Source organism: Larus michahellis, chromosome 2 (genome assembly GCF_964199755.1).
Source record: "Larus michahellis chromosome 2, bLarMic1.1, whole genome shotgun sequence".
In the NCBI taxonomy this organism is placed as follows: domain Eukaryota; kingdom Metazoa; phylum Chordata; class Aves; order Charadriiformes; family Laridae; genus Larus; species Larus michahellis.
This window is the reverse complement of record NC_133897.1, coordinates 74758581-74772774: the sequence shown is the minus strand read 5'-3', so window position 1 is coordinate 74772774 and position 14194 is coordinate 74758581. Positions and strand designations below refer to the sequence as shown.

At 35.5% G+C, this 14194-nt stretch overlaps 1 protein-coding gene across 4 annotated transcripts in view; it reads right to left on the bottom strand.

Moving 5' to 3' along the window:
• MAK (male germ cell associated kinase) overlaps positions 1-14194 on the bottom strand; it is a 33934-nt gene that overhangs the window by 18452 nt on the left and 1288 nt on the right. For 3 of the 4 annotated variants that reach the window (XM_074575969.1, XM_074575971.1, XM_074575972.1), the window contains exons 2-7: positions 9687-10025; positions 7918-7972; positions 6874-6995; positions 5756-5835; positions 3181-3313; positions 2910-3081 (exon numbers count right to left, since the gene is read on the bottom strand). In XM_074575969.1, coding sequence (XP_074432070.1) covers positions 2910-3081; positions 3181-3313; positions 5756-5835; positions 6874-6995; positions 7918-7972; positions 9687-9787 — 663 coding nt within the window. In that variant the 5' untranslated portion in view covers positions 9788-10025. Of the gene's footprint in view, positions 1-2909; positions 3082-3180; positions 3314-5755; positions 5836-6500; positions 6572-6873; positions 6996-7917; positions 7973-9686; positions 10026-14194 lie in introns of all 4 variants that reach the window. The other variant, XM_074575973.1, reaches the window with a different exon arrangement.

Below are 14194 nucleotides of genomic sequence, written 5' to 3'. Positions count from 1 at the left end.
CAGTAAAACTTACTCTCTGAATAAGGCTTTCAAAACAGGTATGCACTTACCATGCAGTTTGTTTATATAAATATGCTGATGAGAATGTTATGAAGGACAGCATCAGAAACCTTACTGAAGACAATGTACGATATTAGTGCTTCTCCTCTATCCCCAAAGCTTGTTACACTGCTACAGGAGTAAACTGGATTGATTTGACAGAATTTGGTCTTAAGATACCATGTTAGCTGTTACACATATTTTTGTGTACAACAGTTTTAGCTCTGTTAACATAGTCTATGGTAATCAAAGAACTCAAATATAATTATAAACCAAGTCTGGTTAAAATAAGCCTCAAGACTTCAAGTGACTTCCTATTCCACCTCAGAGAATTACTTGTTCATTTAAATTAATGGAGATAGACAGACTCTTTCCTCCTCAGCTCCATCTCCCTCCTTTATTAGAGTTGGTGACATTCTATCTGCTAGAGGTAGTGAAAAAGGAAGGATTTATAACAAAGAAGTGAGGGCTGAGTGTTGAACTGCTGAAGTGCAAGGATAGGATAGGAAACTAGTACAAGTGCAAAAATAAAAACATATTCCAATTTATAAAAAAAAAAAAGAATTTGGAATTATTTAAAGTGCTATTGACAACCTTCAATTAATGAAAGTGCATTTCATTACTCTCCCCTTTTCAGATCATCATCCGCTTTTTCATTAAATTGTCACACTAGAAGCGTACCATCGTTGCCAGTACTTGAATGGTGCAACTTATTGCTTTATTTATAAAATAAATTCTGATAAAATAAATAAAGCAACATTTTATAAATAAAGCAACTTCATTTATAAAATAAAGGAAAACAGTTGACTGTCACTATTTAAAAAACCCAAACTCACAGAAGTTGTTAGTATGCTATTATGGATTTAAACAAAGGAAGGCAAATTGGAATGAAGGTAGCTTCTGGGCATAATTCCTGCAATTCCTTATTGCAGGATAATGGAATAAGTGAAAATTAATGTCTGAAAAAAATGCTATTTGTAAAACTATCTGCAAAACCAGACTACTAAAGTAACTGTTCATATTTTTCAGAACGCAGAACAGAACTTCACTTGTAACAAATGCATCATTTGTTGTGATAATTCCTGTCATAATATTTAAGTTCTCTTCTTACACAGTGATCTCCCTGAAGAATGCCTCAGCATTGTCATAAGGAGACAAAATTCCCAAGTCTGCCTAGCAGATGACAGGGGCACAAAGGAACTAATTATTGCTTCCTGATCCTAGAGGGCTAACTTTACAGTGTCTCTAACCCTTAGGGTCTTTAGAAGAGGCTACAGTTTGCTCTGAAATACTCAGCTGGTAATGCTCCCTGCATCCCCAAGCTTGCTAGTCAGGGAACGTCAGAGTGTAACCAGTCAGGATTTGTTTCTGTTGAGCTACGTACAAGGTTAGGGAAAAACCACAGCAGTCAGCTCAGCACTGCTCTGCTGCTACACACAGTGAAATCCTCTCTCTGATTGCCTTGCACTTGCAGAACTTGTTTATGCTATACATTGAAAATGTTCTGGATGGAAGCTAGTATGTTGCTCTTTCGCAGATACTCTTACTATACATCAAAATGTTCTTCTTACTATCTTAGGCTTGAGAGCTGCTGAAGAAACTTAACATCTGTGTTTGAAGACTCAAGTCTTAAAATAATGCTCATATTACACGTAATTTCTGATGCATAATTGTCATAGCAAGCACTGGTTTACACATCATAGCAATTTTCACTTAGTCTTCTAGACTCAATTTTCACTTCCATAACGTCTCATCTGTTATTCTCCACCTCTGACCTTTTACTCTCTGCTCTGTCATGAGTTTGCACCTGTTTCTCAGTATGTTCTCCTGGATGTTTTCCCACCAATTCAAGCTCTGCATGTTCCTAGCTAAGCTTAATCTATTTCTGTTTTAAGTTTTCTGTTCCTCATTTTTCTACTGATAACAGCTCATTTACTGGACAGGAATTATGCTATATTTTATACCAGTACAACGCTAATGAAATTGATGTTTTTCTCTCCCACCCTTAGATTTTCCAGATCTAGAAACTCTGTGTTCAGTCAGTTACTTCACCAAGTTCTGTTTGCATCCTTACAGTACTGATAAATATCTGCCATCTCTTACCTTATTCTCCAAAAACCATTTATATTATATGGTCTTTTTTCCATTTATTCAATATTTTGAAGGTAAGCTTATTCTTTTCTTGTGTGTTCATATACCTGTTTGCTCAAACAACTTTCTAACTAAAGTAAATACATTTTTATATGCACTACCCAAACCTTCCTTGTAATTTTAAATAGTATTTAGCCTTTCCAGAAAATAATTGAAAATATTTCCTCTCTAAAATACTGCACATTTTTCCTCCATTACTGTTTATTGCTAATAGTATTTTTGAGATATCTGTGTTTGAGATCAAATGTTTCCTTTATGCTTTAAAAATAAGAAAAGCATAATTTGTCTTATTTATGGTACCTTCTACAAGCTACAAATTCTGTGTGCCAGCCTAGAAGAATTACTTTCAGAAAAGGAAAGCAAATTGGCTGTGGCAAAATGAAATCCGAAGATACTTCTGATTTTCTTTCCGATATGCGTAGCTTAAAACAACTAAATTGAACAGTTTTATCTAGCTTTCATCAGAGGAGAGCAAGACTACACATAACGGTATGATATACAACAGGTGCTAATATATAACAAAAGACTAGCATTATATGTCTTAATAGAAGCTTAAAAGAAATACAGTTGAGAAAACCTTAAGTCTGCAAAAAACTTAGTAAAACAATAATTTATATGTACGTTGCAAAAGAGAGATAACATTCAATGTTTTATAACAAATTTATGTAACTTGTTTTTTGTTTTTAAATACAATTGTGTGAGTTTTTCCTAAATCTTACCTTCTTTGGAGTCCCTAATACTTGGCAAATTTTGAAGATTTCATCTACTTCACTTGTGCCTGGGAAAAGAGGCCTTAGTGTGTATAATTCAGCCATTATGCTGCCAACTGCCCACATATCAATAGGTGAACTATAAATAGACGATCTTAGTAAAACTTCAGGAGCACGGTACCTATAAGAATGGAAAGAAATAACAGAAATTAACAGAAATTAAAGTGGCAAGAGAAAGGTAATTAGTTAAGATAATGTATCAACTTATTAATATACTTACCACCTGGTAGAAACGTAATCTGTATAAGGTGGCTGAGATCTTAGTTCTCGAGCCAAACCAAAATCTGCTATTTTCACAAGTTCTGGTCCAATACAGAGAAGGTTTTCAGGCTTCATATCTCTATGAAAAAATCCTAGAGAAGACCAGACAGAAAAGAATAGTGAATTATTTTGTCATCATTTCCTAAACAGCAACCTCTAATAAAGTAATCCAAAATTCACTTCGGGATATTTTGGCAGAATACAGCTTGTTTGGTTGTTTTTTTGTTTATTTTTTAAATTCAGCATAGAAGAATGGTAACCCTCCCCCAATAAGTGCACACATTTTCTCTCCAGTGATTATGGCACCAAGGGTTCTTAAATTAACAAGTGTCATTAGCACACTAAGGAAAATGAATTGGCAATTGCAGCAATATCAAATAACAAACCAATTTCAGAATGAAATCTTTTGCAAAAACTACAACTGCTTTATCAGTTTTGGATAATGGAAAATTGAGCATCTGACGGACTTACTTGATTTATAAAATTCCTTCAATGATTTTTAGCTAGTTTATTTTTCATTGTGACAACCATTTGCAGACACAGACATATAAGAAATATCAAAATTATGCTACGGAATGCTAATATTAGTGATGCAGCCATATGGAGTTTCTTTAATGCTTGCTGTTGGCTTGAGCACCTGTATACCTGGACAGCGGATAAGTTGCTAAGCAAATAAATTCTGCTATTTAATCAGTACACACAATTTGTTATAAATCAATTTGATAGAAATTCACTTGCTACAATAAAGTGTTTGATTTCTGCATGCAGAAAATGAAAACCACTATAAGAAATTGGCTGAAATGATTACAGTGAAATGTAAATGTTCAAATTTATCATACCCACGATTCCCAAACACTTATGGATGTAACAAAATACTCATTTGTAACTTAGAAATGGCAGTTTTCCTTAAATTCTAATTTTCTCATTTATTTCACATAGAAATAAGGAAGGAAAAGAGAATGCTAATAATCAGAGAACAGTACGTGACATTGATCAGAAAGATGTAGAAATGGCATTTTTGGGTATTTGATAATACTATACAGAACTAATTATGTATTTGAATTCATCAACAGGCCTCACCAGGGTAGATGAAAGCCAATCAGAGATCACTGGGAACTTTCTTATTTCATTCTCAGCTAATATTTTATTGTCTTTGGGAAGTTTTAAGGAAACCAATGTGATGTGAAGGACAAGTACAAAATAAAAGAGTTGAGCAAGACAGTAAATTACCACTTTTTTTTTAAATGCAAAGGAGCAGTATTTGAGAATGCAGTGTGCAGACAGATATTAAAACTGGGCATTAAAGGTTTTCTAAGTGCTGTGAAATTTTTGTTGTTGTGGTGAGCACACAGCACCTCTTATTTAGACTGTGTATGTAATTCCTAGAAAAGTTCCTATCTCTTAAAATATTTATATCCAGGTTGTATTTGATAAGGAGACTGTTTGAATTTCTTAGTGAACAAGTTATTTTAATATTTTTTTAGATGTAGGATATCATATTGTTAACAAAGACAGGCCTCTGCTTTGTTTCTAAAATGATTGTTTCTTACTGACCTTCTTACTGTGTAAAAAAATAGTTAGTTACTGAGCTGATGTTACAGATAGTGGTAATGAGGAGACAACCTGTAGTTAATCACCAAGGATGGAATAACAAGAAGTAGTTAATCACTTCAAGGTTCTTCTATATGCCAAGTATGTACTCCTATACCAATTAGGATAGTTATGGCTACTTCAAAGAACATCCTTATTATCTTCAAGAAGTTGGCAAACTTACAGTAAACTTTTACTGTCCTGAGATGACTCAATACCTTAAAAGGATAATGTGAGGAAGGGTCTCCTTACCCAAACAACCACTGAGACACTCACACTTGTACAGAAGTGTTTTGCTGATGCAGCAAAATTTGATACGTCTGTGCAAAAAGACTATTTGGTCATCCTAATGAATATGTAAGCCTAGGTGGAGTGATGTATTAGGTAGGCGGAATTATGAGAATATTTTGTGTATAAGTAATGGGTGAATATCCCCGGTAAGGTGTGCTAGATTTGTGGGTTTTCCCCTAGCACCCGACGTCGAATAAAGCAATATCTCCTCTCTAAACTACTTTTGGTTTTGAGGGCTTTTATTTCAGGTAACAATATTAGCTATAGTATCTCAAGACAGGAGAAACTGCCATCTGTAAAGTATCAATGCTCCTTAAATAGATCTTTTTGAGGAACAGAAATGCATAGCATAGCACAGCATACAAGTTTCTTGAGTTTTTTTACCAGATGAATAAACAAGGTGGGAAAAAGTACTGAACAGTGTATGAACAATATCCAATGCTTTCAAAAAGAAAGAGAAAAAACTGATTATAGGAAAACAGTGTGTACCTTCAAGTATGGCTTAAAAATGCACCATACTTGAAACAGGTAAGAATAATTTTTATTAGAGATAAGTAATAGCTTTTGCCAGATATTTTTATTCATGTTATTACTGTGCATTACCCCGTTTTCTAAAAAAGCACTACATAATTAAACTCTATAACGAAACCTACCGTGTTTATGGATAAAAGCTAGCCCTTGTAAGATCTGATACATCATGTTTCTGATGACCGACTCCGGGAACAACTTGTTTCTGTGAAGAAAGAGATTAACCACTTCACATAACTAAAAAAAAATAATGTATTTTGAGAACACATGTGTTTCTTCATCTTGCACAATACATCACGAGCAAACAAAAACAGACCCATCCAGTTTTGCGCACAAAATAAGATAGATGCAACTAGTTCTCATCTCAAAACTCACTTGCTGCCAGGCCTTAATTTCACTCACTTTAAGTGCTGCACAGAAGTTCATGATCCTGTCTCTTCTGTAGAAGCTGGGTGTCAGTAGCGTGCTTGAATATGGAACGCACAGTAATGTAGCAAGGAACAGACTGCACCTGCAGCCCTATGGTAGGTGTGCTACCCAGTTGTAACCTTAACAGAACCCTGATTGAGAGCAGTGCTTCTCAGCTGCAGGGTAACATTGTGTTAATATCGCTAGCGACTATCTCATGGGCCAACCTAAGAGCTTTGCACATTAGGAAATAAAGGTGCATGACCATGCCTGAAAGAAACACACATTTAAGGCAAAAGTATTCAGCAAAGAGAAATGTCACTGAAAAGGCAGGTCCTATTCCAAAGTCCAGCTTGCAAGCCTTGCTACGTACTGTTTGTCCGTGATTGCAACATCACACAGTCCATATATAGGTATTTCTAATGAGCATGCATGCATATACATGCAGATGACCATCCCCACCTTAAGACAAATCCATGAGCAAAAGCAGAACGAACAGTGTTTATCCAATCCTTCATACATTAAAGTGAAGGCTAATAAAGAAAAAAAAAAGTATTTGGAATTTCTCTCATGGCTCTACACACCAAAGACATGCAAACTATTGTGTTAACAACTGAAAAAGCCTTATTTCCAAAAGGCATTACAATATGAAATATTGTAATGCAGAGCAATGCGGAATTCTACTCTCAGATAAGCAAGTGCAGCAACTCCTGTTCACATCAGTGGGACTGCAAGAAGGGCCAAACCCAGAAATTCCAATGTGTTCTTCAGGATAGCATAAGAATCATTAAATAAAGCATGATGGCACCCTATTTGTTCCATGAAAAATACATACCTGTCCTTCATTAACTGATAAAGATTTTCCTTCATGTATTCAAATACAAAGTAAAGGTGGTCATTTTCTCGTATGACTTCTTTCAATTTTATTACATTGGCATGATTTAGCTTCTTCAGAGACTGTAATAGAGCAAAATATGGCTTCAGAGAATTCAACAGTGACTTTGATTCCTTATCAGAATTAACATGTAAAAATTTCTAGCACAGAATTTACAAAACGTGTCCATCTGACAGTCTGTATTTATCTTGTAATCTGTGTCAAAGAACAACAAAATAGCATTTTAAATTAACTTCAAAATAAAAGCAGCAACAATATTAATAGTAGTTCAAAACTTCTATTTCTAGGGATTACATCATAGCTGGGGTGAAGATTAACACAAAAACCTAATTCCTTGCAATGAAAGACAGTTCTGAAGCTGTAACAGCTCTTGCTCACAGGACTGTATAAGAAAACCCAGCAAGTATTTTGTCACGAAACTTTCATGAACAAGGACTCTCTTACAGGTGTTCTTTTTGAAGATACTGATTACAAGTTAAACCAACTTCTTTGTTATGGAGTTTTGTGGTTTGTATATACAAAAAAATCAGATGCCTGAAACATGGGATGACGTGGAATTTAAGTGCAGGGTTTCAAGTGTTATTCTGTCATTTGGCTAGTCAAAACTCCCAGTGCTTTCTACAAATGCCTCAAATACAAGCTATAAGGACTGGATATACACCTAGAAATCTGCCAGTAAAATGAAAGACTAGGATGGTAAAACACAGAAACATACACAACACAAACAGAGAATTAATTTCTTTATCTTCTCTCAAAGACAAGAGGCTTGGCTATGAGACATGGCCACTGCTTGAGAATAATGAGATATTCCACAAACCAGCAGGAGCTCTAGGAGTGCCAGCAGCCCATGGTTTTGCAGAATCTGTCACCCCCATTTAAAGTGTGCACAGTTTGGCCTTATGCTTGGACATTGTAGATGCCCTTTTCCTTCATGCAAACCTAACCAGACACTTATTTTTAAATGTGGTGTGTTCACCACTTTACCTTGACTTCTCTCAAATTCATACATTCATCCCATGAATAGAACTTTCTTTTCATTCTGAAATATAAGTTCAAGATAAAGTGTTTTCAGTGAACAGTACAAAATACTTTTAGAACAAAAAAACTGAACATATTTTCCAAGCGTAGCATAAGCTGTATTTTGAACTCAAAACATTCTAGAATACCCATCATCAACATAATTAAAACCAAACTCAACTCTTAGAATTGCTAACATATTTTACAGGAGTAGTTAGCCAGAAAGACCGTGATACTCCACAGTATTTATAAAAACATCAGGGACACACAACCCCTTTGTATCATTTTAAGTGTGCTCTTAATAACAAGGAAAGCAACAGTGACGCTGCACGTAAGACATGGATATTTCAAACCAGAAAAAATCCCCTCTTTGTGCCTAGGTTGCACATTCTAGGAAAACAAGAAAATTATATTTTTGGAATCTGAAAAGCATCTTGACTGCTTAACATTATAATTAAGCATCTGACTTGATCAGTCATTTTTACAATCCTGTTCCAAGCTTTTAAATACAAAATAAAAATAGTTTCATTTTTTCAAGCAATACTCATACATATATACAATAGTCTCTAAACTAATCGTTATATATAACAGTATAATACATTTATTTGTAAGTCTTGCATAAATACAAATGTGGATATTCCGTGTTGCTCAGATCTTGGGACAGTGTTGGGAATGGCATGTTATTTGCTGTGTTTCCGTAAAGTTCTAGCGCCTAGAGCAAAGAGATTTAAACCCAAGATTTTCACTAAAAATAAACGTATCTTCAACAAAAACTGTCCCCCCTCAAATCCCAAACTTAAAAAATCCCACAAAAGGATTCCAAATCCTGAAATAATGCTAATGAAAAACACTTCCCACAAAATGTTGTTGCTTTTGCCTAAAAATGATGAGAACAATCAACCGCAGATTATTTTTTTAGCTTAGATTAATATTAATAACTTAGGTAACAGTACTAGCAGTATATGGAAAAACCTGAAATTCTTAAAACAAAAGTCAGTCAATTATATTACAATTATCTTTCTGCAGAAAATCCATAAATGGAGGAAAAAAAAAATATCTCAGCAACCTACAACAATTTCTGCTATTTCAACTTACACTTTACATCCTGCTTGCAATTCTTCCCCACTTCCCTAGTACAATTTTTCTTGTTTTCTAATAATCTTTTTAGGCAAGTATCATAATGCCAATGATTACGCACAACACAACTTCATTAGATCCAAGGAGACCGTCTTTATTTAGCCAACCAGATCGTTACCTGGTATTTATCATGTAGCACTATCTGAAACTTAATGCAGGACCTATAAAGATTTGGTGGGGTGGGAAGGTATTGCAAATCTACCCATTGAGATGGGTATTGTTACAATTCATATAAATAAACAAACTCCCTAATTAATCAACTGCACATTCAGTTTTGCTTTTCCTTTGGTGTTAGCCTAACAACGTTTTTAGAAGGAAACACATTCGAACTGAACAAAACCAGCATGCAATTTTATAAGCCAAGATAAATCAGTAACTTATACAAAGTGATGTGTATCACTATTGTTCTGTTAGCTGAAATGTGATCCACAGTCACCTTGTTAATCATCTTAATTAAAAAAAATAATGTTATATTAATTTCCTCAGAAAAAAAAGTCCCTTTTTTTTTTATTTTACACAGATGGCAGACAACAATAAAGTTAAAAGTGAAAATCTTTAAGCTTTTGCAAGTACCTTAACTAAATTTAGGTGTTACATACCTTTTGATAGCCACAAGTTCTCCTGACTCGTTGCTCTTCCCCATCAAAACACTGCCATAGGTGCCATCACCTAGCTGTTTCATGATTGTATAACGGTTCATTTTCTTTTAAGACCCAGATAGCCAAAAGCTTATGAAATTCTAAATGTCTTCTGTTTTAATAAGAGATTCTATGCTCTTTGATTTTCTTCAGGAACTCTTCTTCCAGACTGTTTTACGTTGGTGAATGTCTTCTCATAATGGAGCAGGATATTCACTAATCTCCTCCAAATTCCAGCTACTTTGAGATCCAGATACAAAGTTTAAGAGACAGAACAACATGGTCATTCTCACATAGATCCTTTAAAAAAAAAAAAAAAAAGGGAAATATGTAATTTTATAGTATTTTAGTAAAGGGTCACTCTACTATTTGTATCTAACAGTAAAAACTCCCAAACTCCCAAATCTGTATCTGTTCTTTAAATAGAACACTTCAATATAACTAGTTCCTTTAAATCCTTCAAACCACAGAAGGTGCCTAGTCTAGGATTAGGGTTAGAGTAAGCAGGGACCGGAGAGTCAAGATTACCATCATAATTCCCTAGAACCAGAAAAGCGTGTTTAAGGTTGATGTCCTCTGACGGAACTCTTTATTCTTGATTTGCACACAGCAGCAGCTTCCTAATCTGTAATGAAGCCAGGGCCGAAGTTTGGGAAAACAGACAGAAGAACCCAAATTTTGCACAAGGTGCTATGGTAAACCTAGGGTCTGAATGCTGTGTTTTGGATTGGTAGTGCAAGCAGGCTCGCTATGCTTAAAGTTAACTGAGGAAGGGAGGTGAAGAAGCAAGATAAACGCTGCCTTCTTCACCAAGGTAAATCAAGATGTTTTAAATGTACTTGGATACTTTGCTCTGAAGTTCACAGAATTCTTACTCTGTAGCCACAGTTAGGATTAGGCACAGTAATGGCTGAAGAGTTAAGCTTATTGTTCAGTTTTACAAGGCCTGGAGAGAGAAGTATAGAGCTAACGTGCATTGGTATGGAAGACTAGATCTGAACCGTCATTTGGAAAAGAATCCACATTAAACAATTTTGAATCTTCGTCTTTGAATATATGTAAACCTTAATGTAAATCCTGATCCAAACCTGAATCTGAACCCTAGCTTTCATTATACACAACACTATCTGTCACCAACGCTTCAGATGAAGGCCAGTTCCCACAGGTCATATGCACAAATCCTAATTCTAACCTTAGCACCGGCTGCCTACTAGATGCAATCCTAAAACCTAATGTTAAAGCACTTATGCAAACTCATAATAGTCATCCACTTATTTTTGCAGACCTAGGAAAATGCTACCAACCAATCACTGTACCATTTGCTCACCATAACCCAAATGCTTAAACGCAATAGAAGCACTGACTGCTAATCAAATTCCAGCATTATCTCTACCTTTTGCCTCTGCTATCTGAAAATGCAAAATAAAGCTCAAATCAACTGGCATCCACTGACAGCCTACCTCTACAGAAGATGCAGGATTCCGCATGCAACTCTATCCTGTAGTCCTCATCCTTATGCCAGAAATAGCTACAGGCTGGTATGGCTGTCCAAACAGATTAAGGAACTGAAATTCAGCTGGTAATACGGGTCAGCCCTGAGATTCACAGGCCTGGCCAAATTCACCAATAAAATCAGACTCTTACAAGTGTGAACGCAGCATTCTCAAGCAGACTAGCCTACTGTGTAAAGGAAATATCTGCCTGGACAATACACTGATGTTTCTAAACTGGTATTACTTGAAAGGGTGCTTACCCTTGGAGAAGGCATAATGTGCACCTTGTTACTCCCTGTTGCTTTTGTTACCAGGGAGGAATCTTACATCAGCTGTTAAGATGCCAGTAACAAGTGACCGAGTGGACATCTCAATTTATAATCTTTGTACCAGACAACCGCCAGTTTGGCAGTGAAGAATATAAATAAGTTTTTATCCATCCCCCCACACCCCCAAAGCCATAGCTACGGTAAAAAAGATCGCTAGTTAATAGTGTATTCCATAACAAAACAACAAATTTACCAAAAAGTAACAATCATAGACAATTCAAATTATGATTGGGTTTTAAGTTAGGTTTTCATATATTTAAGCCTATTGTTTTTCTCAGAATTCAGCTTTATAGCTTATTCCCCAAAGTACCTGCATGCACTCTTTAATACCTTGGTCTTTAATACCCTGAATAATGCCATTTCTTCACCAAGACTATTTGGTGACTCCAATAATGAGGAGATGATCAAGTGTTTATGCCAAGCTAAGATACATACCACATACATATCTTGCAAGTTATCAGTTGTTAGTTTTATATATACATATATTGAAAAAACAAACCAAAAACTTTCTGGAAGTATTCTACTACACATTTTAAAACACAGCATCTGCATCTAAAGCATCAGCAATGATAAACTGCTTATGCATTTTATGTACAGGTCTACATAGGCATATAACACCAAGTGAAGTTACATGTAACAGCATTTCAGCGCCTGTGTTTCTCTCTTTCAACAAGCATCATTGTACATTGTTTAAGACATGGTTTTCGGAGGGGATTCACCAGTGTCTGCCAAAGATGGCCCTAGCCTAAACTCCTAGAGTTACATACATTAAAAATTTGGAGAACTCGCATGCATTTCATGTCCAACCTTTTGTTAACAAAGTGACCCAAAATACCAAAATGAAAACCTCTGTATTTGCAATAAACAGACCCTGATCTAGACACAAACCGCAAGTTTTGACCTTGAAGTCCTCTAATTTTGATGCCTAAATCCTATCAGCTTTCCAAGTAATTTCTGGAATATAAATTAATCACATAGTTTTACTTTTTATTCCTTTTGTCCAATTATTCCTTTTGTCCAATTCTATTATTTTGGCATGTGCACTTGAAACCGCATCACATAAAGTCTTTCTTCCCTGCAGAAATGCTATGTAATGTAACACATCACAGACACAATTGTGCATTTTGTCTGTTCTGTAATATATTTTATTGCCTTATTCCTTTTCTGCTGTATACTGTAATTTTTAGGGTATGAAAACACTAATCAAGTGAAGCACAGAAATGTCAGCACATTCTTTCAATAATCAAATGGAAATGTCAAAATTACTCTACTGAAGTGCACAAGACCAGGTGTGAAGACTATGTACCTTGACAACAGTACCATCATACGTACCACATACATGCACCACCACACTGGTGCGCACTAGGCCATTCCACTAACGACTCTCCTGAAAGAGTTGTCTTGGTCACTTACAGTTAATAAGAAAGGCAAACGAGGGAACTCTTACAGTGGGACATCATCAACTGAAAACTAACCAAATGCAGTGGGAAAAAAAGGACTGCAGGTATCATGCTTGACTCTAGGCTCTTCTCCAACTTCTTAGAGAATTCATCCTTCACACAGAAGTATCTAAAAAAATGACAGAGTTCTGTGGACAACTAAACAGTCATTTTACGGCAATGCTATGGCACACAGTAGTCCATAAGAAGTGGTGGAGAATGGCAGAGGTTTGCTGACCAAAAAGTACAGTGCTGTATCCTGCAAGACTCTAACCATACTTTGCACTACAGGTACTCAGCTCAGATGTGCAATTTTTTCTCTGTGGTCTCTATTTTTTTCAAGTTTGGAGTTCAGTTTTCTCTTTTGTACCAACCTGGGGAAGAGCAAGGGCTCAATTTATGGTTAACACAAGCCTCTGAAGTAACTTTTCCCATCATGAAGCTTATATTATAGTATTTCCTCAGTTACATGAAGCTCAAAAATGTAAAATTGTCATAATAGTCAGCTACCGAACTGAAAAGAGAAATCCTACTGTAAACAACAGCTTGTTTTATACTCTTAATGACATACTGCCCATAATCTCTTCACATAGGATTAAGGAAAGATTAAAGCAGGGGACAAATAGAGGACAAAATACAATAGGTTGAAAGAATCTAGTAATCTGCGTAAATTTAGAGAATCTGAACAAGTACTAAATAATTTAAGCAAATTTCCACTTTTACTGTATTACTGGTGTTTTATTTTAAGCACTAGCTACAACTTTAAATTATTTTAATATCTGAATTACATTTCAAAATTTGACGAACAACAGCAAGTCATCTGCATTTCTGTTGTATAAGTATTATGCATTACCAAAAGTTTTGTTTGCATGCTATCGCCTACACTCAAATTAAAATACAAACTAGAATATATGACCCAATAAAGACCTCCCACACAGATAAGCAAAACACATACAACCCAATTTCACCAACCTGTTTACAGCAACCGTTGAAATCACCAAAACCATTCAAAGAAAGTGGTACTACTCTCAATGATCAAAACTGGCAGTATTACACAGTACAGAAGGTATGCTGATACAAATTTTAAAAGTCAAAAAACCCAACCAAACAACCACAAACCAATGAACAAATTGTTGCTACAAGAACGTTCTTTGTAGTGACTGTGTATTAGTGAAGCTGGCAGTAATCAGGTCGCATGGCAAGTGGAT